At 37.3% G+C, this 27821-nt stretch overlaps 1 protein-coding gene and 1 long non-coding RNA gene across 3 annotated transcripts in view; one reads left to right on the top strand and one right to left on the bottom strand.

Annotated features, from left to right (window-relative positions):
- Window positions 1-2731: 2731 nt before the first annotated feature.
- LOC310735974 (histamine H3 receptor) lies at window positions 2732-25877 on the bottom strand. Of its 2 annotated transcripts, none has more exons than XM_083559315.1 (3): window positions 25263-25877; window positions 23248-23414; window positions 2732-4523 (listed from the first exon to the last, which is right to left on the bottom strand). In XM_083559315.1, exons 1-3 carry the CDS (start codon window positions 25474-25476, stop codon window positions 3654-3656), a joined length of 1251 nt encoding a protein of 416 aa, XP_083415441.1. In that variant the 5' UTR covers window positions 25477-25877; the 3' UTR covers window positions 2732-3653. The 2 variants fall into 2 exon arrangements, with proteins under 2 accessions (XP_083415441.1, XP_083415442.1); XM_083559316.1 differs by lacking the exon at window positions 25263-25877 and adding an exon at window positions 24363-24505 and having other exon boundaries at window positions 3294-4523.
- The window catches only part of LOC310736116, a 34602-nt gene continuing 31341 nt past the window's right edge, over window positions 24561-27821 (top strand). The window contains exons 1-2 of the long non-coding RNA XR_014536453.1: window positions 24561-24645; window positions 25270-25468. This is a non-coding gene — a long non-coding RNA (uncharacterized lncRNA). The remainder of the gene's footprint in view (window positions 24646-25269; window positions 25469-27821) is intronic.

The raw sequence follows: 27821 nt of genomic DNA, 5'->3' as shown, positions 1-27821 counted from the left end.
CAACAAAATATACGAGTGTGTGAATTTCTTTGGCCATTCAGCATATATTCAAATGCCACTAAACAACTTGCCATGTTGTGAGTGGAATGAATGATGCACAGACTTTAGCCCATATTATTCCCTTTTGCCTATGGGGGTGAATCTTATTAAAACAGTCAGTAAATATAGGGAACTTACTCTGAATACTAATTTGTGTATTCGAGTTTTCTCATATGTGAATAGAATGAAACCTCAGGCTCTCTCTTGAAGAAAAAAATTTTTTTAGAGGTATTAGCTAATCTTTATTAAAATTATAATAATGTTTTATGGCTTTAACCCCTTTCCTGTCTACCTTTTGTTCTTTTTACTTCCACCAGCTTAATTCACTGCTTTAGTTTTGCTTAGTTGCTTTGGAGCATTTCTGGAATCATCCTTAATATTTGCAAATCGATCCAAAACAATGTGTACAAACATTGGATTTTTTGCAAACGCATGTACTTTTCCTATAATCATTAGATCATTTCTCAGAAGTAAGTTGTGTCAATGAACATCTCATTCCCATCAGAAGTCCTTTTGTCGTCGTTCATGAACAAGATCATCTAAATGTTCAGTCGTGTTTTCAGTATGACTGCGCACGCTTTCAATATTTCCTGTTGTAAATTACGGTTTGGGTTACAATGATTGAAAATGTGCGCAAATGTGGGATATCGAGTGCAAGAGACCGGACAGGATTCACACTTTTACTGCACTGTATTAGAGTTCGTTCTTTTCCTGGTTGTTCATCAATTTTCAGAAACTGTAATTGTGTTTTGCTCAGTCATAATTTTTTTTTTTTCTCTCTTTTTTTTTTTTAGAGAACCAGTTGATCACTGGTGTTTATGTGATGCCGTTCATTTGTCTTCATTAGTGACGTTTAAAGGTTTAATTGAAATTCAAGCTTGACATGATGACAACTGGTTTAACCATTTTGCATTCAATGACTGATGCCTAAATGTTTTGGGGGTTTAAGACTATTCAGCTGAGAACCAGTATTTTTAATCAACATGACCAACAAATATGCTTTAAGGATGTTGATGGAGAAGTATAGAGAAGGTCAGAAGAAGTTGCATTGTGTATTTGTGGATTTAGAGAAAGCGTACGACAGGGTGCCGAGAGAGGAGTTGTGGTATTGTATGAGGAAGTCAGGTGTGTCAGAGAAGTATGTGAGGGTGGTGCAGGACATGTATGAGGACAGTGTGACAGCAGTGAAGTGTGCAGCAGGAACGGCAGACTGGTTCAAGGTGGAGGTTGGACTGCATCAAGGGTCGGCTCTGAGCTCTTTCCTATTTCCAGTGGTGATGGACAGGTTGACGGACGAGGTCAGACCGGAGTCTCCCTGGACTATGATGTTTGCGGAAGATCTTGTGATTTGTGGTGAGAGTAGGGAGCAGGTTGAGAAGAACCTGGAGAGATGGAGGTATGCGCTGGAGAGAAGGAGAATGAAAGTCAGTAGGAGTAAGACAGAGTACATGTATGTGAATGAGAGGGAGGGCAGTGGAGTGGTGCGGTTGCAGGGAGAAGAGGTGGAGAAGGTGGAGGAGTTCAGGTACCTGGGGTCAACAGTGCAAAGTAATGGAGAGTGTGTTAGAGAAGTGAAGAAAAGAGTGCAGGCAGGGTGGAGTGGGTGGAGAAGAGTGATAGCAGGAGTGATTTGCGATAGAAGAGTATCTGCAAGAGTGAAAGGAAAAGTTTATAGGACTGTGGTGAGACCTGAGATGTTGTATGGATTAGAGACAGTGGCATTGAGTAAAAGACAGGAGGCGGAGCTGGAGGTAGCAGAGCTGAAGATGTTGAGGTTTTCGTTGGGAGTGACGACGATGGACAGGATTAGAAATGAGTTTATTAGAGGGACAGCGCATGTAGGACGTTTTGGAGAGAAGATGAGGTAGGATAGATTGAGATGGGACATGGGGTACAACATAAGAGAATGCTGAGGATGGAGCCACCAGGAAGGAGGAAAAGAGGAAGACCAAAAAGGAGGTTTATGGATGTGGTGAGGGAAGACATGCAGGTAGTTGGGGTGAAAGAGGCAGATGTAGAGGACAGGGGGGTATGAAGACGGATGATCCGCTGTGGCGACCCCTAATGGGAGAAGCCGAAAGAAGAAGACAAAGAAGACATAAACAAATAATAAACAGCCAACAATCAATTAAATGATTGTAATTTGTTCAAAGAAATGAGAAATTGACTTTATGATGTTTACACTTGACTTCATGATCTGGTGGTTGAACAAGTAGGTTTAAGAATTTCATTTCTGATCTGAGAAACGCTCCAAAGCAGCTAAGAAAAAACTGTAACACACACGGCATTGATCTAAAAATGGCTGTTTAGCGGAACCATCAGGAACGCATGGGATTCTACTGGTTGATGTTTAAGAAATATGTGCATGAAGTAGATCTGTTAAGACTGGAAAAGCCTTGATATTATGTGCAGAAAATTAGCTTTATACTTACAGTATGTGTGGAGTGGAATGGGTCACTGGATCGCTCGGTGCTGCGTCGCTAAGTCCTGGTGTTCAACATGTGCTGGACGAATAAATCAGATTTCTGTGCAAAACAGAAGGGTCATTTCCAGGAGGTTCTGCTTGTCTGGAAGATCAAAAAATCATTTGGTTCACATTTTAGATATTGTTTGAGTAACTAAGAATAACTAGGCATAAGGGATAATAATGCTTATAACTGACACACCTGCTTGTAACTTGATGACATTTGTGTACACTTTAAAATGCCAAGTTTATTTATGGAAACAACAAATCACTTGAAAAGCAAAGGAAACATAACTATATACAGAAATAACAATTTTTTTTTTTAAATCATACTTTAAATGATTTTCTAAAAACGTCACAATTCAATTATTTAAGTGGCAACAATACAATCACACACACCATGTGTGGGTCCAGACATCCACACATGCTCGACTTGAGAATCCGTTTATAAATTATAAATCCAATCTGTGAAAACACGAGTCGTATTCCTTAGAAATGGCAAAACTAACAGCAGTTTGTCTCACACTCAGAAACGACACTGACTAGGTTGAGAGTGCAGGTGCAGTGTATTGTTCTCAGACTTCCTTCACATCGTCAAGCTCTGAAATCCGTCCAGCTGAATGCACATCATCAATATGGAGGATAATCGGTGAGAATGGACTGTACACGCTCATGCATTGCTTTTAACATCCTGGTTTCATCAGTTATGAGGGCTAACGTTCATAGTCAATGTGAATTCCTGGGGGGGCATAAATGCACAATTAAGCGAATTTATTTCACACAATTCGGATTTTTTTTTTTCCCCTGTGATTTTATTTTATTTTTTTCAGAATTAGAAATAAATGTGGAATTGTGAAAAATACTAAAAAAAAAAATTGTGAGAAGTAAAGCCTGCATTAGAACTTTTTTATTTGGTGGGAATAGGGTTCCATAAAAAGGTTTTTTAAGAGTTTGCCTAATTCTCACTTTATTTCTCAATTACGACTTTTTCCCTCGCAGTTCTGACTTTATTTCTGCCAGTTTTATGAAAAGGTTATAATTGAGCAAACTTTTTTTACGTGGTGGAAATGGGCTTCCATAGCCTGCTGCCTCAATAATCACACATAATCTCCCACTGGCATTCGCAGACTGGGTGAAATCTTGTCTGCTGTCACTGGCAGGATGCGGTTTCCTCATGCGGCCCGACAGACTGGCGTTTAGGGCAAAGGATCTTAGCGAAGGCCCTGCGAAAGCTGCTGTGGCACAGTGGGTACAGGAAAGGGTTGATGGCTGAATTGAGCCACAGGAGCCAGAATGTGACTTCGTACCAGTGATGTTCTATACACGTGCCGCTACATGCTGCTCGAATGATCATGAGCAAGGTGTACGGCGCCCAGCACAAGCCGAAAACACACACTATCACTGCCAAAGATTTTGCTATCTTCTTGTCCCGCGAGAGACGCGAATTCTCCCCGTTCCGAGACGGCACCTGTGACTGGACCATGCGTGTCTTTAACCAGCAGCTCAACGCTCCTTTCTTCTTATTGACTGTCTTCAGAGAGAGAGACACTGATTGACTGCAGCTGGGGTCTCCACTGGAGGACGGAGAAATATCCATGTCCTCCTCAATCACCGCTGAAACGCCCGCCGGTTCGCTGGAGGATACTTTGCGCGTCCTGACGAAGAAGACCGCAGATGAGGGCGATGCCCCGCTGTCCATCACCCTCCATCCGTCCTCCTTCTCTGCTCCGCGCTGAGCTGCTCGGCTCTTGTTTCGCCGCTGGATGTTGAGGTAGATGCTGAGGTTGAAGAAGGTCACTGAGATGAACGGCGAGAAGAACTCGAAGGTAGATGCGCTAAGCAGGAAGTACCAGGTGCAATAGAACTCGGCAAAGCACTCGTCAGCCGGAACGATGCTCTCACCAGCGATGTCTTCCCAGAAGATTATGGCGGGGCCATAAAGAAGAAAAGCCAGCAGCCACACTGCCAGCATCTTTCCCACAGCGTGCCGAGTCATTCCCTGCTGTGCTCTGTACCTCACCTGGGAAATAGAGCGCACAGGACGTACAAATCAGTACAATCAAGTAAACGGATGAACAGCAAAACCTTTGATGTGAACACAATACATACACATTTTTTTTATTTATTTCAGAATTCCATACTTTTCCAGAATCAAATATGCAGACTTCCCTAAAGAGTTTTAACATTTAACATCTAATATAATGAATAATAATTTAAGTTCCAACTATAATGTATTTACGTTACAATCTCTGATGTATGTCAGAATCAGAATCTCTGATGTTTCTCATGTGTTTTCAGACAATTCGGTGTGTATGAGCAACTTTGGGGAAATGATTGATTGAAAACGAACGCCGTTTTCAAACGTATCAGGATAACCGTAGCCTTTGTTTTTTACAAATCCTTAATCTTGTATTTTAGAAAATCTAATAGGTCAATAGTATGAAAACACAAATATTTTTCAGAATATATTTTTCAGTAATCCAGACTTGAAAATCATTCAAATAAAATAATTTTCATCCTTTTCCAGAATGCATAGGAACCCTGAATATATTATCATAATAATTATAAATTTCGCAGTAATTGAAACATAATGAGAGATTCTAAAATACATTTTAACTCTATAACAAAACATTTTGTATCAATTGGAATGTAACAAAATTCGACTAACTAAACTTTAGCTCTCTGGCCCAACTTTCACTGGCTTGCCAGTTTCAAGGTTTTAAATTTTTCCTCCCCAGCAACTAGTCAAAAATACTCTTTAAAAAATTTGTATAGTAAAATGCCCAACACAATTCTGGCCGTACAAACAGGAGACACATTTCCCTTTATTTTTTGTGCCTTAACAACTTTTCCACATGCAACATTGTTTCTAAACTTTTCCAATTTGGTGTAAAAAAGTGTTAGACTGGCAACCCTGCTGGTATATCTCTCAGGGGAACACATGCCTGAAGTCACACGGCTCTCTGTCACTCAAACAGCTTTTTGAATCATGTGCTCTCTACATATACCAAACATTGCCTCTTTAACCAGGACTGAATCAGCTGGAAAAATAATCTATAATAAAGCACCCGAGAGAAAGAGAGAGAGAGAGAGAGAGAGAGAGAGAGTGTGTGTGTGTGTGTGTGTGTGTGTGTGTGTGTGTGTGCGCGTGTGTGTATTTAAGTGTGGTTTTATCTGCAGCTACACCAGCACAGATGCAGAGGTACTGTTACATCATGTGCAACATTAATGACAAATGGCCTACTTTATTCTGTAGACAGTTTAATGTAATGTTTATTTAAATAAAATATAAATATTAAGACAATTAAAAGCATTTTCTTTAAAAATCAGTTGTCTTTTTTTTTCAATTATTATTATTATTATACATTTCTAAACAATTAGAAGTGACAATTTTTGAGTAATTTCAATCATTGCCTTTGAAACACTAACCTACTTTGTCCAATTGATTGGCCCTGATCTCTTCCATTACGTCTACCGGGGTGGCACGGGGTAGCAACTGCCACCTTAAGATAAAGCATTGTCACCCCATCTGCCACCCCAGTACTGGTATCCCAATGTATAAAATATAATTGTAATTAGTTTCCTCGCCCGATTTACAGCAGTGGCGCTTTAATGTGATGACCTAAAAATAAAAAACAATATATTCGTAGTCCAAACCAAGAACCTGCATTGTTTTAACAAATCAATCACATTCAATGCAACCAGCCTGATCACTGATCCCAAACAAATAACTCTATCTGTCTCTTTTAACGAATCCAAGCATTTATATAAACACATATGACAGACTTAAACTCACTACAGGTTTGTGTATTAGTGATGATTCGTTCACTTTGAACAAGTCTTTAATATGACTCAGAAGAACGAATCATCTCAAAGTGTTTTGTTTATTTTCTACTGAACGCGCATGTGCAAAGCATCGCAAAATTTTGTCACGTGACTCCCATACACACTATAGTTATATATACATATGTAAATGATTGGAACTATTGTCGAAGTTCATGTATGTAGTGTGTTGGGGGATTTGCTTATTGAAACTGTAACATATTATTTTATTCCTGATTAAAGGAACAAAATAAACTAAAAGACAAAAAAAAAAGATCCGTTCATTTTGTAGAAGTCAATTCGCTAAAACGATCCGATCTGCCCATCAGTATTGTGTAGAACATAAGAAACAGAAGTTAAATATAGCTGACTATCTCTTTGCTTTGTGCTGTGTGCTTTTTTTTTTTTTTTTTTTACAAATTAAAAACATTTTCCACAAGTCTGTATCATATCACTATTGTTCAGTGTAGAAAGAAGGTGGGGGGGTGGAAACAAATGTGCAGCAGGATAGATAATTGTGTTATCTGTGAGCCACACCATTCCACATTTCTGTACACTCTCAAATAGGCTGTTAGTGCAGTAGGTAAAGTTGTGTGCTAATGACTAAGAGGACTAAACCGCCACTACTGGGCCCTTGAGAAATGCTCTTATTCCTCAACTGTTCTACACTTTAGATTCCACTTTTCTGGTACAGTTGAGTCTGAAGGTTTTATTACTCAATGTTTTTTTGGTGAAATATACCGTTATATTACAATTCATCTATACCATATGGATAAAAGTATTGGGACACCTGAGTTTTCCAGCCATATGTGGTTCTTCCTCGTACTGTCGGCACACATTTTGGAGGCGCACAATTGTATAGGATGTCGTTGGATGCATTTGGTAGCATGAAATTGTCCAATGAGACCCGAACCTGTTCCAGCATAATGTCCCTGTGGATAAAGCCTGCTTCAGCAAGATATGGTTTGCATGGAGTGGAAAGTCTTGAGTGGCTTGCTATAGAGCTCTGATCTCAACCCTATTTAACATCTTTAGGATGAATTGGAACATTTCTGCTTTTTATGTTGGTAGTATTGCGATTTTAACCACCACATATATGATGACTTTTCTAGTAAGCCTCATGGTTGATGATTTTCTTAAAGCAATATATATTTCAATTTCAGGGGGTAATCACTCTTTAGGAGTAGTATAAAATCTGCATGGTGTATGCAGTACTAAACCAATTACATTTACTTGGCAAACTGTCACACTATGTGAACTGTATAATGAGGTACAATGAGAATGAATTTTTCTGGCCGGGGATATGGCACTTTGAGTGTGCCATTTATTTCTAAAACGTGGGAAATCATTGAGCTGTAAGTAAATTACTAAATGATTATACACTTTGTTAAAAGAATAAATGAAAAAAAGAACTTAGGCAGTGCATACACTAGAGACAAATTTTGCCCAGCAGTCTGAACCCTCTCTCTGTAGGGATCACCAACTCTCTTATGAAAACTGTTTGAAGCCATGATCTGGTTTATCAGTTTTGAATAGAAACTCAGTCGTTGTCCTTTGATATTGTCGTTTATTAAAGTTGAAAGAGAGAACACTTTACAGACACTGGCGCACCTTTTTTTATGAGGTAGACATGCATCGATATCCAGTTCTATGTTTTAGAATATCATTTCTGAACACCTGAATCAGATTACACAGCGTCTGATGATCTTATGCCAACACTAGAAAATTCTTGGGTCCGAAAGTCAGAAATTTGGAGAAAATCTGTTTCCTAACATTAGTGTAATTTATACCTCAGAATTGCAATTGAATTTGCACACTATGGAAACCAGGAAAGCACATAAACCTGGACTTCTCTCTCTGGCTACATTTTCTTTTTTTGCACAAGTTAACACTAACACTGGACTTTAACAGTGGATTGGAATATCACAGTGACACTTTAACACAATGACAATGAAACTACAACACTTTAAATCTGGACTACTGTCAATATCTTAGTCATATCCATACCAATCTGTCTTATATTTGTATATATATTTTTTATAGTACAGTATTTTTTTTTACTTATATTTTACAAGTCATACTCTGTATGAGTGTGTATGTGACGAATACATTTTTATTTGAAATGTTTAGTTAGTACAATTAGCTTGTGCTGCTAATAGCTAATACGACACCTGTCGCTTAACATTCAAACAACCAATTTTCACACCAACCAGCGAAATTCGTTAATTTGTGTTTCACTATTTATAAAAAGATGTAAATCCATATATACATACACTATAATGATTAAAGTATTGGAACACCTGAATTTCCAGCCGTATGTGTTTCTTTCCCAAAGATAAGGGTTCACATAGATGTCTTTGGATGCGCTAGCATGAATCTTTCTCTTCACTCGAACTTGATATGATTTGCATATATTTTCTTTATATATTAAAATATATTCATACATTATATCTTTTTATTTCACTAGAAATCTTGAAAAATGTCTCCCAAGAAAATCCGTGATGGTGCTGTGAAAACGAAAGTAAATAGAATTACCATGGAAACCATAAAGGTTATGAGCGTGGTGCGCGTCTCAGGCTCGCAATCAACCACTACCACATGGGTAAGTGTTAAATTATGTTTACATTACGGTCATTTGCGGTGTATTTGTTTGTTAAAATAGGCTACAAATATTTGGAAGTGCAGAAATAAGCGATCGAATGAAGTTTTGGAACGGATTAAATCACTTTTACATTCATTCTTATAGGAAAAAATTAGTTCGAACGTACGAGCAAATAGACCTACGAGCAATTTTCAAGAACGATTTATGCTCATACAACGAGGTTTTACTGTCATTTAGTAAAATAATTTTAAATTGCCATCGTTAGCCAATTACTGTGGTAAACTAAAACACTTTGACATGCTGTTTTAAGGAAAAGAAATAAACTTCATGGTGGAAAGAGCAGCTCTGATTTCTGTCAAGCTCCTTCACTCCACTCTGTCATAGATTATTTTCCTCGCATGCCTTAGTGAGTTTAATACCTTACTTATGAAGAAGGGCTCATTATCTTATAGTAAAAGTGGTGGCTATTAATGGCGTCATTGAATAATTACAGAATTTCGAACCCATGAATACAAAATCAAGTTCTATACTTTTGTTTTTTGGTAGATCCTGGCAGGTTTTATCTAGTGGTGGATCGCAGCGGTGTTACTGTCCAGCTGTTAATGCTTCCGAGTCTAAACAGAGAGAAAGTACAACGGCTCCTTCCTTTTTCAAAAGATGACAAATGAGGCTTCGGCAAAGAAAAGCAATCATCTGCTTCTGTTTGCCAATGGAAAAGTGCAAGTCCTTAAGGAGAATTCTCACGATATACCTCTTTCACTACAATTGGAAATGAAGGTTGCCTCGGGGGGGAAAAGTGGCATGATGGTACCGGTCCACAGCTATTCCTAACTTTTATTATAGCATTTCACGCTTCACAGTGCTACAGCTGGAAGTTCAGAGATTACATAAAACCTTGGTGTGTTTGCACATTTACATAATCGGGTATCATTTTTTCATTCCTGTTCAGACAGGATGCTTCTTGTGCATGTCTCTTTTTATCTAAATTCAATTGCTGAAAGGCTGAAATGCTATTTTGTATAAGGTACCGTGATTAAGCCCCCCCCCCCCCCCCCTTATTTGTGTTAGTTCATATCTCAAGTTGCTCAGCATTTCCCTAGAAATGTCACAGAAACACTCAAATCACAAAAAAATAATAAAATTAATTCGAGGCTCAACTCTTCTAAAATGTTAGGTTTACACTAAAGCTTCATTAATTTCTGATGAAACACACTCGCAAGCAATTTTAAAAAGGAGTCACCATTGACGTGATGAACTGGATTACTTCGCTATTCAGGAATCGTACAAAAAAAAAAAAACACCCTTATTAGGTATGAAAAGGCAGAATATGCTTTGGATACATTAATCCCAAGAGTGTGTGGTTGCTTTTTAGAAAAAAAGGATGTCACTCTGCTTATAGAATAAAAGAATTAAAAGCAATGGAAATAGTGTGATTTAAATATGAATGGTATCTCGAAATGTGTATTGCAAATATATCACTAGTAATATCATCAATAAATATTTTATAGGCTCTTTTCATAATTTAGAAACAGTTTTTTAGAAAAAAAAACCCACCACCACCACCACTATCTCTAGGTTCAAAAGATTTAGCAGTATATTACTACTTACACTGCAATTAAAAAAATTATTATCATCTAAATATAAGAAATAAATGCACGATTTAAAAAGATAGAGATTAGAAACTAGTCTGCCAGTGCAGTAAGATTGTTACACTTGGTAAGATTTCTTTTAAATAAGAAAACATCTCTCTTTAGAAAACAACAAAATGTTTTAAAATTAGCATAAACAAATATTCCAAGCAGTTGGCAGTCTAATTAACATAAAACTAGTTTGCTTTTCTAAATTTGTGCAAAAAGATCTTAAAACCAGAGCCACTAAACAGGAGAATTCCTCTTCGTCATCGTCATTATATATTTTGTGTTAAAATGAGACAAAGCATCGAAACTAAAAACAAGTTTGTTATTAGGATCAAGATCGTGCATGCCGCATGGTCAACAATTATTTATTCAAATGAAGACTGAACACAATAGTTACATTGCAAAAACGAAGCAAAATCATTACTTGCTGCTTCTCAAAATTATTTGTTATTGCAACATAAAACATTATTGAATGTATTAATTGTTAATGAGCACTGAAAGAAATTTAAAATGAGATACTGAAACCAAACTACAGAATAACTTAGTAAAAAGACGTAAGTACTTGTGATTGTTGAGTATTTTTTGTTGGGCAACCTTAAAACCAGTTCTTACCGCTAAAATAAAGTCTTCAAACAGGCCTCAAATGATGCCTCTGATGGAAATTGAGCTCAATTTGCAGGTAAAATAAGTAACTTTAAGCTTTACTAATGAAAAAAAAAAAAAAGAATAATACCATGAAGAGTTTCCTGTGGGGTTGTGCAATTGTTTTTAGAAAAATGAAAAAATCTTTTGGAAATAATTCTGGGAATTCAAGTTCACAATCTCAGAGCAGGATTTTGTACAAAATTTAGAAGTTGATTTCTTCCATTTTTGGGAGCGGTGTGTGAAGCTGAGCAAAGTCATTATAAGCAATTACAGTACATGAGTAGGCATTTTATGGTTCTTGACAATCTGTTTGTGCAATACTGCGCTGAGCAAATTGTGTTTTTATCCAGATGGGTAGTCATTTCTGCAATATGGTCTCACATATGAGTAATAGTGCATTATATAGAAATATGTTAGATGTTAGAAGGAAAAACAGCTAGTAGATTACAATGTCATTTCTAGTTGTGAGCATCTGGTGAAATATATAAAAAATATATTTAATGCAGGATGATCTATGTTTTGTATTTGTTTGTATATCCAGTATGACTATCGTATAAAATTCCCCGGAATAAAGTCAAACTAAACGCAGGACTCTGGCATCATGGGGCAGCAACATCACCCCATTAAATTCTATCCTATAGTCTTTTATTCCTGTCTAGGACAATATGCACGAGATCTTATAACATAACTGCATTAATACTATGTACATTTATAACGCTTGTGATAGATACTTGGTTAAATTGCATTTATGTAAGCGATTAAATGTATAATATTTTCTCCCCAATCTAACAGAACATATAGACTACATGGACAAAAGTTTGTGAACACCTGACCGTGAGACTTGTGTTTTTGAACAAACAATTCCACTGTTATTATAACCTCAACTCTTCTAGGAAGATGTTCCACTAGATTTTTGAAAAACGTACGAGATTTAAGCTCATTCAATCACAAGGGTGTTAGTAAAGTGAGATACATGAAGTAGGTGTGGTGAGGTAAAGAGGCCTGGGGGGTGCAGTCAGTGATGAGTTATAATAAAATTTTGCATTTACTTGAACTTGGAAACCCAAACCTGTTCCAGCAGGACAATGCCCTTTGAACATATGGTTTACATGGTTTTGGAGAGGAAGATCTTGGGTGGCACTGACTGTACCCCAGGCCTCCTCACCTCACCTACATCAGTATCTGACTTCACTAACAAGCTTGTGGCTGACAAGCACACTCCAACATCTAATAGCACATCTTTCCAGAAGAGTGGAAATAATTATATGAGCAAATTGAGACTAAATGTGGAACCTGATGTTTAAAAAGCACATGCCATACTTGTTTCCAGGTGTCCACAAACTTTTGGCAAAGTAGTGCATGCAAGCGACAAACTAATATTTATGCTGAAGATGATTTCCTAGCGTTAATAATAATTCAAACTGGATATGTTTAATTGCATTATTTCAACTACTTAAAGCAACAATTTCACAGGCACAAACACAACTGAATAATAATCGCCGAGTAAAGAAACACAACTGAATACAGATTACACCTAATTACATTCTGAAGTGTGATGTGGAAGGACAAAAGAAGGAACTAAAGGAAGTGGATTTTTGGGGTATAAACAGCAGTGAACTCTGAGGTTAAAATTGTGCAGTCTCACGGATCTGATATCGAATTACAACAATTGAAATGACTGCAGCCTTCGCATCTTTGCTACACATATAACTGCTAATCATACTGACCCTATGCTCTAGTGTAATAAGACTTAGGTTGGAGGTTTACAAACTCTTCATCAGTGAGCTCAAATCTCTTGTACATGTTCAGTGAGATTAATGAGAATTATTCCAGACTGCTGCAGTTTGATCTTTTACACAGTTTCAAGATCATGCAAACATGCCGTGGAATAAAGTAAAAATGTAACACTGTTTAATCGAGTTTGCTAAACCTATTCACGTAAAAATCAAACCCTAATCTGACACATCGGACTTAATAATCATTTTGTTCGTTAATCACATACGCTGACTGTAACTAATTTCAGCATTAGGTTGAGTCTGTGTAGTCCTGGCTTAATGAATCCATTAGTGAAAAACTGTTGCTCAGTGTTATGATTGGAATCAGAAAACCCTGCTGATCTTCTTCTTATTCTTCTTTCGGCTGCTCCCATTAGGGGTCGCCACAGCGGATCATCCGTCTTCACACTTTTCTGTCCTCTACATCTGCCTCTTTTAAACCAACTACCCGCATGTCTTCCCTCATCACATCCATAAAACTACTCCTTGGCCTTACTCTTTTCCTCCTTCCTGGCGGCTCCATCCTCAGCATTCTCCTACTGATATAACCCATGAGGTCGAGGTCAGAGTTCTAGAGCAGGAGATCTATGCAAACCATATCTTAATGGAGCTGGCTTTGTGTACAGGGGTAATGTCATGTTGGAACAGGTTCGGGCCTCATAGTTCAAGTGAAGAGAAGAACCTAATGTTATCGCATCAGAAGACCTATACAATTGTGTGCCCCCAGTTTTGTGGTAACAGTTTCGAGATGATCCACAAATGAATGGACAAGTCAGGTGTCCCAATATTTTAGCCCATATAATGTATACGTAAAAATGTCAATAGTCCTGGGGAAGAAAATTAATAAACACAGTTTATTTCTACTCACTATTCAAAGACATTTGATGTGTGCTTCAGCGCTCTAGACTGCCACCAAAAATATTAATTTGCGAGAAATATTTGTGCCTATTTTTGCCTGTTATGTAATAATTTACTGTAAAATCTGCTTGTTTGTAACCTACGCTTGAGTTAAAGTGGCAAAATAACCGGGCATTTCAAGCAAAACTCCAACAAAAAATATCAGACTTTCTTAAACAGTCTCCATCTCTGTCCAACTTTAACGCTGATGACGCACCTGTTAGTAAAAAAGCAGGCTCCAGTTGTGCCAGCGTTGGAGGGAGGCAGAACGATAGAGACACTGAGGACCATCTTTCTATGTCAGTCAGTGAAAACATTAATCAAAGTGGCAAAAGACTTTTGAAAAAAAGAGTTTTCATGGCTGAGGTTTGATCACGAGATGCAGAAAATGTTTAGCGACTTCTGCTCTAAAGCAGGCAGAGAAAACACTGCGATAATCAAAAGGATAAAAATGATCACACAATGGCGAAGAGCGCGCCACAGAAAACACCGTTAGCGCCTGATAAAATTCAACACCGCCTATATGATCGCTTCAGTTCTCAGGCCATGTTGTAAAAAGAGGGCAGAGGTACACACGACAGGATGAGTGGAAGTAAGTGTTTTAAAAATTTTAAGTTCATTCTTGTGTAGCACTTAAAAAATATAATTTAGCACCTATTGTATTTTTCATTTTTAGTTATCAATTTTACATTTTTTAGTTCCAAACTTAATAATAATAAGCTTTCAACAGGGTTTCTAAAAAGATATATGATTAGATAGATAGATAGATAGATAGATAGATAGATAGATAGATAGATAGATAGATAGATAGATAGATAGATAGATAGATAGATAGATAGATAGATTTAATATAAATACTTTTCATGAAACTAATCATTACAAAGGGTAGAAACAATTCTGGAACTGAATTCTGAATGTAGCTAAAAAAAAAATAGATAGGTTGATAGGTAAGTATCATCCAGCTCAAGCCTCACCCTCAGACTTTAGTCCGAACACAGGATTGAACACTAGAAATACTTCCACTGTTTTCATTAGGATTTTATTTGTACATCTAATGCACAGATAAGGTTATTATTGACCCAAACCAAGCACAATGCATGATAATTCACCAACTCACTATTCTATTTATAACACATATTAAATCAAGAGTGCAAATTTCGATATTGATATCATACTGAAATACTGAAGTAATAGTATTTTGTATTTAAGTAGCTGCAAAAATGCTGAGAAAGCGAGGGAATGTTCAGCAACTAGGACTTTTCAGGTAATTTGCTTGATCCATCTGCAGTGCCTGACAGCTTGGAGAAGATGGCAAGGAATCGTTCAGGCTTTTTAAATCTGAATGCTGTTAAAAAGATTGCCTTGCTTCACTTTACTGGCTCACAGCTGGGCTTCACTTCCTGTTAAGCAGGATAGATTTCAGCTAAACAAGAAATTATTAGCTATGCATCCCATGCCTCGGATGACTTCCTCTCGAGAGATTTTCAGGGTTAGTCTGTTCACTGGGGTTCTATGGACTAATGGTGAATAAAAGAGCCTCCTAAATTGACATTCATCCAGTCACAGCTGTATTGTTACAGACTTCCAGAACCACATTTTACTCGTTTGGCTTTTTAATGAATAGCACATTCAACAAGTATTCAAGCTTCCCTGGTGTATTACACACTCTGCCCTTTAGTCACTATCATTTTTATACCCGAATAATTATCTCTATATTTATTCAGAAGTGACACTGTATTTGTGGCTGATATTAAACATCTTTAATTGTACATTCAAATCTTCAAAGAGCTTTTTAAAACTGGTATCACGTATAAATAATCTCCAGTCTAATTTTACTGCAGAATTAATTATTCTGTTATCTCAATAGCTCCCATTGCTGGATTATAAGCACAAAGTTCTGCTCTTACCAGCAGAATGCACTCCAGCATGTGCCATAAGATAACTAATTAAACATCAGAAAATCTTTCTGAAGTTAAGATGTACACTGATCAGGCATTACATTATCACCACCTGCCTAATATTGTGTTGGTCCCTCGTCAAACTCGCTCAGATTCTCATTTTGCTTTTAACACATCAACTTTAAGGACAAAATGTTCAACTGCTTCCTGACATATCCCACCCACTAACAGGTGCCATGATGATAATCAGTGTTATTCACTTTACCGCTCATAATGTTATAATGGTATGCCTGATCCGTGCAGATTCTGTTCATGTACTTTAACTCTATCCTTTCTTCTTGTTTCTTTGATAAATTTAATGATAGATATTCTTTATCTCTGTGTTCACTCTTTAGCAATGAATACACTGTTCACTGGAAGCAATGATTTCAATATTCACTATGTGGCAATAGAAACTCTGTTCACGATTAACAACAGATGAAGCGCCCACTACTTACAAAGGATGTAATGTTCACTATAAGCAACGGATGAACTGTTAAATACTTAACATTGGATATACTGTTTACTATTAGCAATAAAGGTACTATTCAACAGTTAGCAAAGGATGTACTGTTCACTATTAGCAGCAGATATACTGTTCACTACTTAATGAAGGATGTACTGTTTACTATTAGCAGCAGACATACTCTTTCCTACTAGCAACGGATATCCTGTTTACTACTTAATGACAGATGTACTCTTTACTATTAGACATAGATGTACTGTTTAATAGTAGGCAACGAGTGTGCTGTTCATTTCTTCACAAAGTATTTACTGTTCACTTTTAGCAAAATATATACTGTTCACTACTTAACGACAGGTTTACTGTTCACTACTTAACAAAGTATGTACTGTTCAGTGTTATGAACAGATGCACTGTTCACTCCTTAACAAAGGTTTTACTCTTCACTATTTAATGAAGGATGTATTGTTCAATAAGTCACTACAGATGTACTATTCACTACTTAACGAGGGATGTACTGTTCACTATTAGCAGTGGATGTATTGTTCATTACTTAATGAAGGATGGACTGTTTACTATTTACCGATGGATGTATTGTTCACTACTAACAATGAATATACTGTTCACTATTTAATGACTGATGTACTGTTGACTATTTAATGACAGATGTAGTTGTGGCAGTGGGGGCGTGGCCGAGCGCCTGTTTGTGAATGGAGGAAAGAGATAGAGAGAACAAGCGATGAGAATCACACACGTGTTTGCGATCTACCTAATCTGTGTTCTCTGTTCTACCTGGGAAGAGGATAAAAAAAGGGATAGACAAGAGCCTCTGGAGAGAGACATAAAGAGCAGGTAAGGAAAAATTGTAAATTAAGCTGTTTCTTTGGTGAACTTGTCGTCTGTCTGTCCAGAAAGCTCTCCACAGTACCGTTTTTTTTATTCACCGTATGCACTGATCACTACTAGCACAGGGCATACAGTTCACTATTTGCAACAGGTGTACAGTTAACTATTAGCAATGGAAGTACTATTCAATACTTAACAATATATGTAGTGTTCACTAATTTATGACAGATGTACTGTTCAAATGATCGACCCAGGTACTGTTCACTACTTACCAACAGATGTACTGTTCACTGTTTAACAATGGACGTACTTCTTACTACTTAATGACGTATGTGCTGTTTACTACTTAACAACATATTTACTGTTTACTACCTAACAATAGGCATACTGTTCACTAGTTAACAATAGATGGACTGTTCACTACTTAATGAAGGATGTACTGTTCCCTACTTATAAATAGATTTAATGTTTACTACTTAAAAATAGATTTAATGTTTACTACTTATCAATAGATGTACTGTTCACTACTTATAAATAGATTTAATGTTCACTACATAGCAATAGATGTGCTGTTCTCTACTTATCAATAGATGTACTGTTCACTACTTAATGAAGGATGTACTGTTCCCTACTTATAAATAGATTTAATGTTTACTACTTAAAAATAGATTTAATGTTTACTACTTATCAATAGATGTACTGTTCACTACTTATAAATAGATTTAATGTTCACTACATAGCAATAGATGTGCTGTTCTCTACTTATCAATAGATGTACTGTTCACTACTTAATGACGGATGTGCTGTTTACTACTTAACAATAGATGTAATGTTTAATCATTAAAAACAGATTAACTGTTCAGTAATAAATGTCCGATATGGGTGTACTGTTCCAATACTTAAAAACAGATGTAGTGTTCACTTCTTAACAATAGATGTACTGTTCACTACTAATAAATAGATGTACTGTTCACTACTAATAAATAGATGTACTGTTCACTACTTAAAAACAGATGTACTGTTCACTACTTAAAAACAGATGTAGTGTTCACTATTTAAAAACAGATGTACTGTTCACTACTTATAAATAGATGTACTGTTCACTTCTTAACAATGGATGTGCTGTTCACTTCTTAACAACAGATGTACTGTTCACTTCTTGACAACAGATGTACTGTTCACTACTAAATGAAGTATGTACTGTTCACTATTAGCAATAGACGTACTATTTAGTACTTAACAATGAACGTACTGCTCACTACTTAACAATGGATTTACTTTTCACTACTTGATTACAGATTAACTGTTTACTGTATATATATATATATATATATATATATATATATATATATATATATATATATATATATATATATATATATATATATACACAGACAATAAACCTATTATAGGAGTGCAAATGTACAATTAACATTTAACAATGGATGTACTGTTCAGTACTTGGACTTACTTTATTCTAGTAATGTCCATCACTTGTGCAATCTAATGCTAAAGAATTTGGTGAATCGTGTTTATTTCCATGTTATACTTGATAGATTTTAATTAGTGTATGGATTTTAGGGTAGTGGCTTATTCAGCGCTCTGACAAGTCATTTGTTAAAGTGACAAAAACCCTTCTATTTTAAATACCATCCTTCTTTTTCAGTCCTATCCAATGCTGTAGCTTGAGTAGAGAAAAAAAAATCTCAGAACTCTCTTAGGAATGTATTGAAGGTATTGTGTCAGCTGGCCTTTGTAGGGCTGATGTATGAACACAACATTATCTGTTAGTAATCATCACTAAATGACTGTGTATTCGACTAGGATGAGATTTTTGACTTTCATACCCTAGCGAAAAGAACTGCATAGAGAATGCCGATCTTCTGAACCTCGTCTTTCACATGAGAACGAAACAGTAAATAATTGAGCTCTTTCCGAATATGAATGTCAGTGTCAATCTGTTCATACCCTGTATCCTGTAACGTTTTTATTTCCAAAATCTCGTGTCTTGTTTCTATTCCTGCGTTATGGCGTGTCCCTAATAATGCCGGGAAACAAGTATTTGATGAGTACGCTATGTAAAAACATGAGTGAATAGCAGTTTTAACTTGCTATTTCCTGTTTGGATCGCTAATTTTTCCCTTGCTAATATCGCCTTGTCACAGCGTTTTATTGCTCCCATGTTGTTTGGTGTATTTATTTTTAGGATGAGCCTTTTTCATGGTGGTGAGGAATGTTACATAAGGGCTCACTTTCATCCAGCCCTTTTTTTTACTGGATATTAAGGAGGTCAAAACAAGGCTCAGTGAATATATATTACTTTGTTTTAATTTAGCTTCGGGGGTTAGCAACAAAACCCACGCTCGGACAACAAACACGAGCAGGATGGAAAGGAGAGCAAGAAGGGACAGGCTTGTTACAGTGATATGCCATGTATCAAAAGAGGTCGAGAGACTATTTTTATACTTGTGCAATCTGAGTTTGTGCAACAGTTTCAGACAAAACACTATCAAACCAAATAAACACTTTGGGCTGTAAGTTACTGGTGTTTTTTGTTTTTTCAAGGTTATAAGAAATAAGATATAAGTGGAACATTTTATATTTACTCCTTTATCTCATGTTCTTCCTTTGGATTTTGTGTTGACACACATTGTGTGACATTTTGTGTAGGTGTTCTGGAAATCAAAGAATAAAGTGAAGATTTGTGTCACTCTTGTGTCAAACTCTGTGCTGTTTGATAAAAACCAAAATGCAGCTACATCCTATGGGAGATACCACAAGAAAATCATCGACAACGGTCTGTCATCTGATACCTGCTACGAACCACGGCTGCATGAAACAATTGTCTTTTTAATCTGTTTCATAATTGAACACATCTTACTGCAGGAATAGACAATTCTTTTTGGATCAATATTTTGTTGTCTCATAAATACCAAAATGCAGTGGTGGACTGTAACGAATTAAACGTAATTTGTTACTGTACTTAAGTTGCTTTTTCACAAATCTGTACTTTACTAAACTATTTCCATTTGGCGAGACTTTTACTTCAACCTCACTACATGTTAAAGTCAAATATCTCACTTTTTACTCAACTACATTTTGCAAAATCAGTCGTTTCTTTTTATTTACAATTAAATAAAAACTTCACCCACCAATTAGAGTCGAGCACTCGCTCTGTTTTGAATTAGTTTTGATTGCCGCTTGGTGTATCTACTTATCACCAACATACAGTTCAGCGTCAGTTCAACAGCAAGCAGAACATTTTTAAAGGAATAAATGATGAAGAAACTCCTGACTGCAATTTACCACAACAACGATGGCCTTATTTGTAAGATTTCTTTTGAAGAAGGTTTTGGGCTCATGATAATTTTAATAGATATCAAGAAAGATCTCCGCATATCGAGAAAGTGAATGAATAAAGGAGGATGGAAAGAAGACATTTGTTAAAGCATGCTGAAATAAGTAGAATACTTAAGTAGAAAATATCTATTAAATGTAAAACACACACACACACACACACACACACACACACATAAATATACATACATACATATATATATATATATATATATATATATATATATATATATATATATATATATATATATATATATATATATATATATACACACACACATATATACAGCTGTATTACCCAAATGGGGTCTAACAAATGTAAACTAATTAATAAAATGTTATCAATTACTCAGTGTAATCAATATAATAATACATTTATTGCATTAATTTGAATTATTCTATTTTTAGATATTTCATCTGTATAAAATATAAAAAAAAAATATTTGAACCAAGCTGGCATTTTATTTAAAATTATTAAATAAAATTTCAACAGTTGATGTTCACTAATTTTAATAATAAAAAACTGCAATAATAAAATTAATAAAACTGCATTTCTTTCCCCTAACCGTAGTGAAATTGAACTGAACAGTGACTTAAAAACTGAGCAGTGAATTTTATGTACCGTTACACCTCTAATATAATGTCTTTTTTGTTTTTGTTATGAAAAATGAACAAAAAAGTGTGTATTTGAAATAATAAAAAATGCAAAAGATTTAAAATGAATCAAGCAGAAAAAAAAAACGGGGAAAAAAAAATCCAACTCAAATCATAACCATCACACCCAGATGTGTTTCTTTTCCCAACCTGGGAACACTTGATTATGCTTTATTGTCATTGTGTGAGCTAAGAAGCCCAAACATGTAACAGCATGACAGAACAAGGTCCATAAATCCATAAATTGCCATGGCTGGTGAGGAAGAAAAGAGACCTGCAAAGAGATCTGACCTCAACAACACTGAACAGCTGAATTAGCTGATTTTAAAGGCTGACTGCTCACCAGGCCTTGATTCCCTACATCATGACCTGACCTCAATAGTGCTCTACTAGCTGAATTGGAAATTTTTAACCAAAATCCAGTGGAAAGCCCTCACAGAAAACTAAAGGGGCAGAAAGGACAGACAGCATTTATTAATGTTTACGCAGTTTTCATATGAAACTACACTTTTTTTTTTTTTTTATGCCACAAGGTCATTGCAAAGACTTTAAAGATCTCTCGGTTCGATAGCATAAAAAGTTACAAAGCTCATAGGACTAAAAATTCAAGTCAAGTACGCCTCTCTGTACCTCTGATATGCACTGAAAACAATTTAGACAAATCATAACTCATGGGGAACAATAGTGTCTATTCAGACAAAACTAGAACTTTTTGTCAATCATAAAAAAAAAAACACTATACACGTGTAAAATGAATTGCAGACGTAGGAGTGACACAATACAGGACTGCGTCTGTTCAAATAGTACAGGGCTATTACACTACCTCAAAGAAAACATCAATGTGGAAATGTCGCAAAACATTTTAGAGGAGAATGTAATCTAATGGGCCAGGAAACATCCCTTCCCAACAATCCAAGGAATAGAATCTGAAGTTTTAACAAGACAATGACCCCAAACATACAGCCAAAACAACTTAAGAAGGCAGTACATAGCCTAGACAATCCACTGACTTGCACTTTAATAAAAATGTATGAAGGACTGCAAGTCTATCAGAGAGATTCTTGTAAACTTGGGGAGTTTAAAATGGTTTATGTGCCAAAACCGAACCACCACACGGCAACGAGTAAAATGTAGACGTCTCGAAGCTTCAAATGCGAAGTCTAGCTGTGCAAGAAAAAAACTAATATTTGTCTTTTGTTTATAATTACATAGTGATTTGCTCTGATTGGTGTGTAAAAAGTCCCAAAACATTGTGCGTAAATGTAAAGGAGGTATATGCATTGGACTGATATCAAATAGCAAAAAACTAAAATGTCAAATAAATTATTGGTTTGTGTATGACAGCGTTTTAGTGCCACGTTAAGAAAAATATAAAAAAAATGTAGAAATTCTTGAGAAAATTCTGAATAAAGTCAAAATATTTTGAGAATGAAGTCGTAGCAATATGAGATTAAAGTGGTGATATTTAGAGGAAAAATCACAGTATTATGAGAAACGTTTTGCTGTTTTGGCATAAAATGGATGTGTATGGTTTAGTTAAATTGTACTTTAGGTTTGCATTTGGCAGTAAGGAATTATAATCAGTAAGCGGACAATGGTTTTGTAGGAAAAAAAAAAATCAGACCAACATTGAGGAAATTGCCTCTTTTGCTCAGTCTGAAATGGCGACCAGTGGCTCCAATAATATCGATGGTTACATCTGCGTGCTATTCGACGAGATGTTTCTCAAGACTCTCAGAATGATGATCAAAGAAATCGACCCTGGAGGAGTTGAACACCGGCGCTTGACGTACCTCAGCGTTTTGGCATATGAATTCATATTATAAGCTTGTAATTTTTATTCTTTTTTTAATTCTCGTAATAGACCTTTATTTTAGTAATTTTTAGATTTATTTATTTGTTAGTGTGGCACTAAAACGGCATCATAGATTGTGAAAGTAAATATTAATTGTTTGGTGGGAGAAAAGAAAGCCAGCTTTCTCAAAGTCCTTTTATAAAATGCTTAATTGCACTACTGAATGTATTTGTAAAAACCTAACAGGGATTTGTCCAACACTTCAATAACGACGTGTGTATACAGTGGTCAGTGTGTGCTGAATTGATACGTACAGCTCTGGTGACGGACAGGAAGCGGTCGTAGCTGATTAAGACTATGTTGAAGACAGAGGCAGTGCAGAGCAGATAGTCCATCACGAGCCACAGCTTGCAGAGGCCCCGACCCAGCATCCATCGGCCTGTCAAGATGTAGGGCATGTAGACGGGGATGCAGAACGCCCCTGAACAAACAATAACGACAGCACGGCACACAATGACTTGATATAATGAAGCGTCAAAATGAGCATTTTTTCATTCTCAACATACAAACAATGAACGTAGCTCAACTTTTTCCCAGAGATCATCTGGACCATTATGCAGCACAAAGTGTCTCTCATCTCCGCAGTCAAAAACATTGTGTCGAGAAGAAAAGAAAGTGATACTTTCCTGCAACCGCTTCCTCTGCGGATGAAAACGAGCCGCACAGCTCATTTATTTGAGAGCGCTCTTTCGCAACTGAATACAAAAAACCTCATTAAGTCCTCATCCCTGGAGGATGCACCGGCATTCACCTCTAGGTGGGCTTATTGAAGAGGTGAGGGTAAGGGTGAGGAGGGCAATTTTCAGGACAGATGAAGCCTTATCATCGCTTCATCACTTTGAATCTCAGCGAGAATTCCTCCGGTGATCGGATACCAGTCAAGAGTTTTAACTACCTCCGTCTAGATTCTCTTCGCTATGGGAATCGGCCACTTTAAAGCTCTCCTGGAACACCCACAGCTATCGAGTGGAACGTGACGTTTTGATGTCTGAGGCATGCAAGATTTCAAATTCGACAAAAAAAAAAAGCAAAAGAGTGGCTGCAAGCCTTCAAATGAATCGATGACAGGCTTTCACTCTCGCTCAAGCCAACTGATTAGAACTGACAGGACCCAAAAAACCTATTGGAGAGAACCGAGCATGCACTTAGCATCCATTTCTCATCATCTGAGTGTAGCCTGAAAAAAAATAACAGCCGGTTATATAGAATAAGAGAGCGGACACAATACAAAAAGGTAGAAGTTATAACCATAAGCTTTCACACAAAACCATTCATGATGCACCTGTCCATGTGTGAGTGTGTGTAATGTGTGTGAGACATGAAAAGATAATAGGACTGGCAGTTTCTGGAGTCATTTAGCAGAACAAACCCAATTTCTGTTGTTTGTTCAATCACTTTCGGGTGCAAGGACTGTTTACGAGGCCGAAACAAACCGGAGGAGATGACAAGACGTCTCGGAGTTCGACGAAACCCTCAGGCATGTGTGTATGTGTGTATGTGTGGGTGTGTGTGGGTGGGAGGCAGTGATGCACAAGTGACAATACAACAATGACCACGTAATTGTGGGCCAAACGAGCCTTCGGATAGCGGTGAAGATCGGAGTGGGGAGGAGAGAGAAGATGTATCCTCAGCTCAGATGAATATTTCTAGTAGTAAGATTTGCACTGGGAAACCTGGTTGTTCAATGAGAGGATAGGAAAGGAAGGAAGGAAGGAAGGAAGGAAGGAAGGAAGGAAGGAAGAAAGAAAGAAAGAAAGAAAGAAAGAAAGAAAGAAAGAAAGAAAGAAAGAAAGAAAGAAAGAAAGGAAGGAAGGAAGGAAGGAAGGAAGGAAGGAAGGAAGGAAGGAAGGAAGGAACCTAAAGTGATGAAGAAACCATGACAGGAAGAAAGAAAGAAAGAAAGAAAGAAAGAAAGAAAGAAAGAAAGAAAGAAAGAAAGAAAGAAAGAAAGAAAGAAAGAAAGGAAGGAAGGAAGGAAGGAAGGAAGGAACCTAAAGTGATGAAGAAACCATGACAGGAAGAAAGAAAGAAAGAAAGAAAGAAAGAAAGAAAGAAAGAAAGAAAGAAAGAAAGAAAGAAAGAAAGAAAGAAAGAAAGAAAATATTTGTTGCCATTTATTATCCTGTATTATGCACAATGTCATTATATGAGGTTGAGTTCTTTGGTAGCTCAATGATACCCTGCTTATTCATTTGTATAATAATAATAATAATAATAATAATAATAATAATAATAATGTAATGTTTATATAACACACTACTGTACCTACCAACCAGAAAATCAGATATTGCCAAATTAAGGAAGAAGTAGTTGCTCTGATTTCGGAGGCTCTTGTCCACGACAAAGGCGAAGATGACCAGCGCGTTTCCCACCACCACCACGACCACCAGAATCATCATCAGGGCGGCCAGGAGCACCGTGGCACCGCCGATGCCCTCCTGCTCAGCACTCGAGTTACCGTGTCCGGAGAAACAGGTGAGCATGGTCAACTCCGCGCTGCCCGCGACTCCAACACCTGAGGCGGCTTTACACACATTCTTTCTCTCCTTTTTCTTTTAAACACATCCAAGTGTCCTTTCTTCCATTGAACCAAGAAGAAGGATTTGTCGCTATCGTCGAAAGAAAAAAAAAGTCAATTTACACCGAAATGATCAGCAAAAAATCATTTTCCGAATAGGAAAGTATCGAGAACCGGATTTTCTTCTTCTCAGGACTCCATTAAATCTTTTTTTTTTTTTTTAATGTATAAAAATTATATATACAGAAAATAATATTTTGTTATATTTTCGCTGAAAGAGCTGAGGCGATAAAAAAAAAACCGACACCTCATGGTGTAAGCGCGCGCTTGGACAGCGCGTGAGTAAAAATCCATCGCGCCTCCATCCCCCCTCCCCTCCCTCACCTGATTCCCCGCTCCTTCCTCTCCTTCTCACAACCCCTCCCTTATCTGCTTCACTCCCCCGCCCTCCCTCACGTCTTCCCCCCTCCCACCCCCACGATAGGCTGCGTCCCAAACGTGCATAACGACCCCTTTAACGTCGAACGTCTCCAGGTTTGGTAACTATGGTAACGCACAGTCGAACTGTTCTTACAGTTACAATCACTAGAATACTAAAGTGCACTAGAATAAGATTTTGGGGCAGGTTTTCTGGCTACTCAGAAAGTCATAGAAAGCAGGAAAGTTATGTGTGGAAATCATTGACACCTGCTCACAGGTGTTAAAGAACACCTGAAAAATGATACTTGAGTAAAAGTATTACTGCAAAACTTCGCTTTAACACTACTTGAGTATTTGACTCATACTAAACATAGGCTCAAAGACGCACTAGTCCTCAACACCAAGACCAGTGGCTGATGGAACTAAAACTAAAAGTGCTCCCTTTAAACTTTCACTTGAGTAAAAGTACAAAAGTATTTGCCTTCAAATGTACTTAAGTATCCAAGTACTCATCATTTCTGTCACAAGACTTGTTTATGTTATCAGTTGGTTTTTTTTTCGTGAAAAAACTGTTTCTCTCAGCACACCGATCTATTAATAGAGTGATATTAATGAGTCAAACACTGAATGATCTTCTTCTTCTTCTTCTTTCGGCTTCTCCTATTAGGGGTCGCCACAGCGGATTATCTGTCTCCACACCCCGCTGTCCTCTACATCAGCCTCTTTCAACCCAACTACCTGCATGTCTTCCCTCACCGCATTCATAAACCTCCTCCTTGGCCTTCCTTTTTTCCTCCTTCCTGGTGGCTCCATCCTCAGCATTCTCCTCTGCACACGTCTAAACCATCTCAATCTCGCCTCCCTCACCTTGTCTCCAAAATGTCCCACATGCGCTGTCCCTCTAATAAACTCATTTCTAATCCTGTCCACCGTCGTCACTCCCAGCAAAAACCTCAACATCTTCAGTTCTACTACCTCCAGCTCCACCTCCTGTCTTTTACTCAATGCCACTGTCTCTAAACCATACAACATCGCAGGTCTCACCACAGTCCTATAAACTTTCCCTTTCACTTTTACAGATACTCTTCTATCACAAATCACTCCTGCTATCACTCTTCTCCACCCACTCCACCCTGCCTGCACTCTTTTCTTCACTTCTCTAACATACTCTTCATTACTTTGCACTGTTGACCCCAGGTACCTGAACTCCTCCACCTTCTCCACCTCTTCTCCCTGTAACCGCACCACTCCACTGCCCTCCCTCTTATTCACACACGTACTCTGTCTTACTCCTACTGACTTTCATTCTCCTTCTCTCCAGCATGTACCGCCACCTTTCCAGGCTCTTCTCCACCTTCTCACTACTCTCACCACAAATAACAATTATCATCTGCAAACATCATAGTCCAGGGAGACTCCGGTCTGACCTTGTCAACCTGTCCATCAGCACTGCAAACAGGAAAGGGCTCAGAGCCGATCCTTGATGCAGTCCAACCTCCACCTTAAACCAGTCTGTTGTTCCTACTGCAGACTGCAGTCACACTGTCCTCATACATGTCCTGCACCACCCTCACATACTTCTCTACCACACCAGACTTCCTCATACAATACCACAACTCCTCTCTCCACCCTGTCGTACACTTTCTCTAAATCCACAAAAACACAATGCAACTCCCTCTGACCTTCTCTTTTCTTTACCATCAACATTCTTTAAGCAAATAAGGCGTCTTTGGTGCTCTTCCTCGGCATAAAACCATACTGCTGCTCACAGATGGTCACCTTGTCTCTCAGCCTGGCTTACACTACTCTTATCCGGGCTTGGGACCAGCACTAAGAGTGCACTGTCTTGTGCAACCCTAATGGCTGGGTTCAAACACTGAATGATATCTA

Source organism: Silurus aristotelis (assembly GCF_946808225.1).
Source record: "Silurus aristotelis genome assembly, chromosome: 13".
Classification (NCBI taxonomy): domain Eukaryota; kingdom Metazoa; phylum Chordata; class Actinopteri; order Siluriformes; family Siluridae; genus Silurus; species Silurus aristotelis.
Note: the sequence above shows the minus strand (reverse complement) of the source record. Positions and strands in the feature narration are given on the sequence as shown.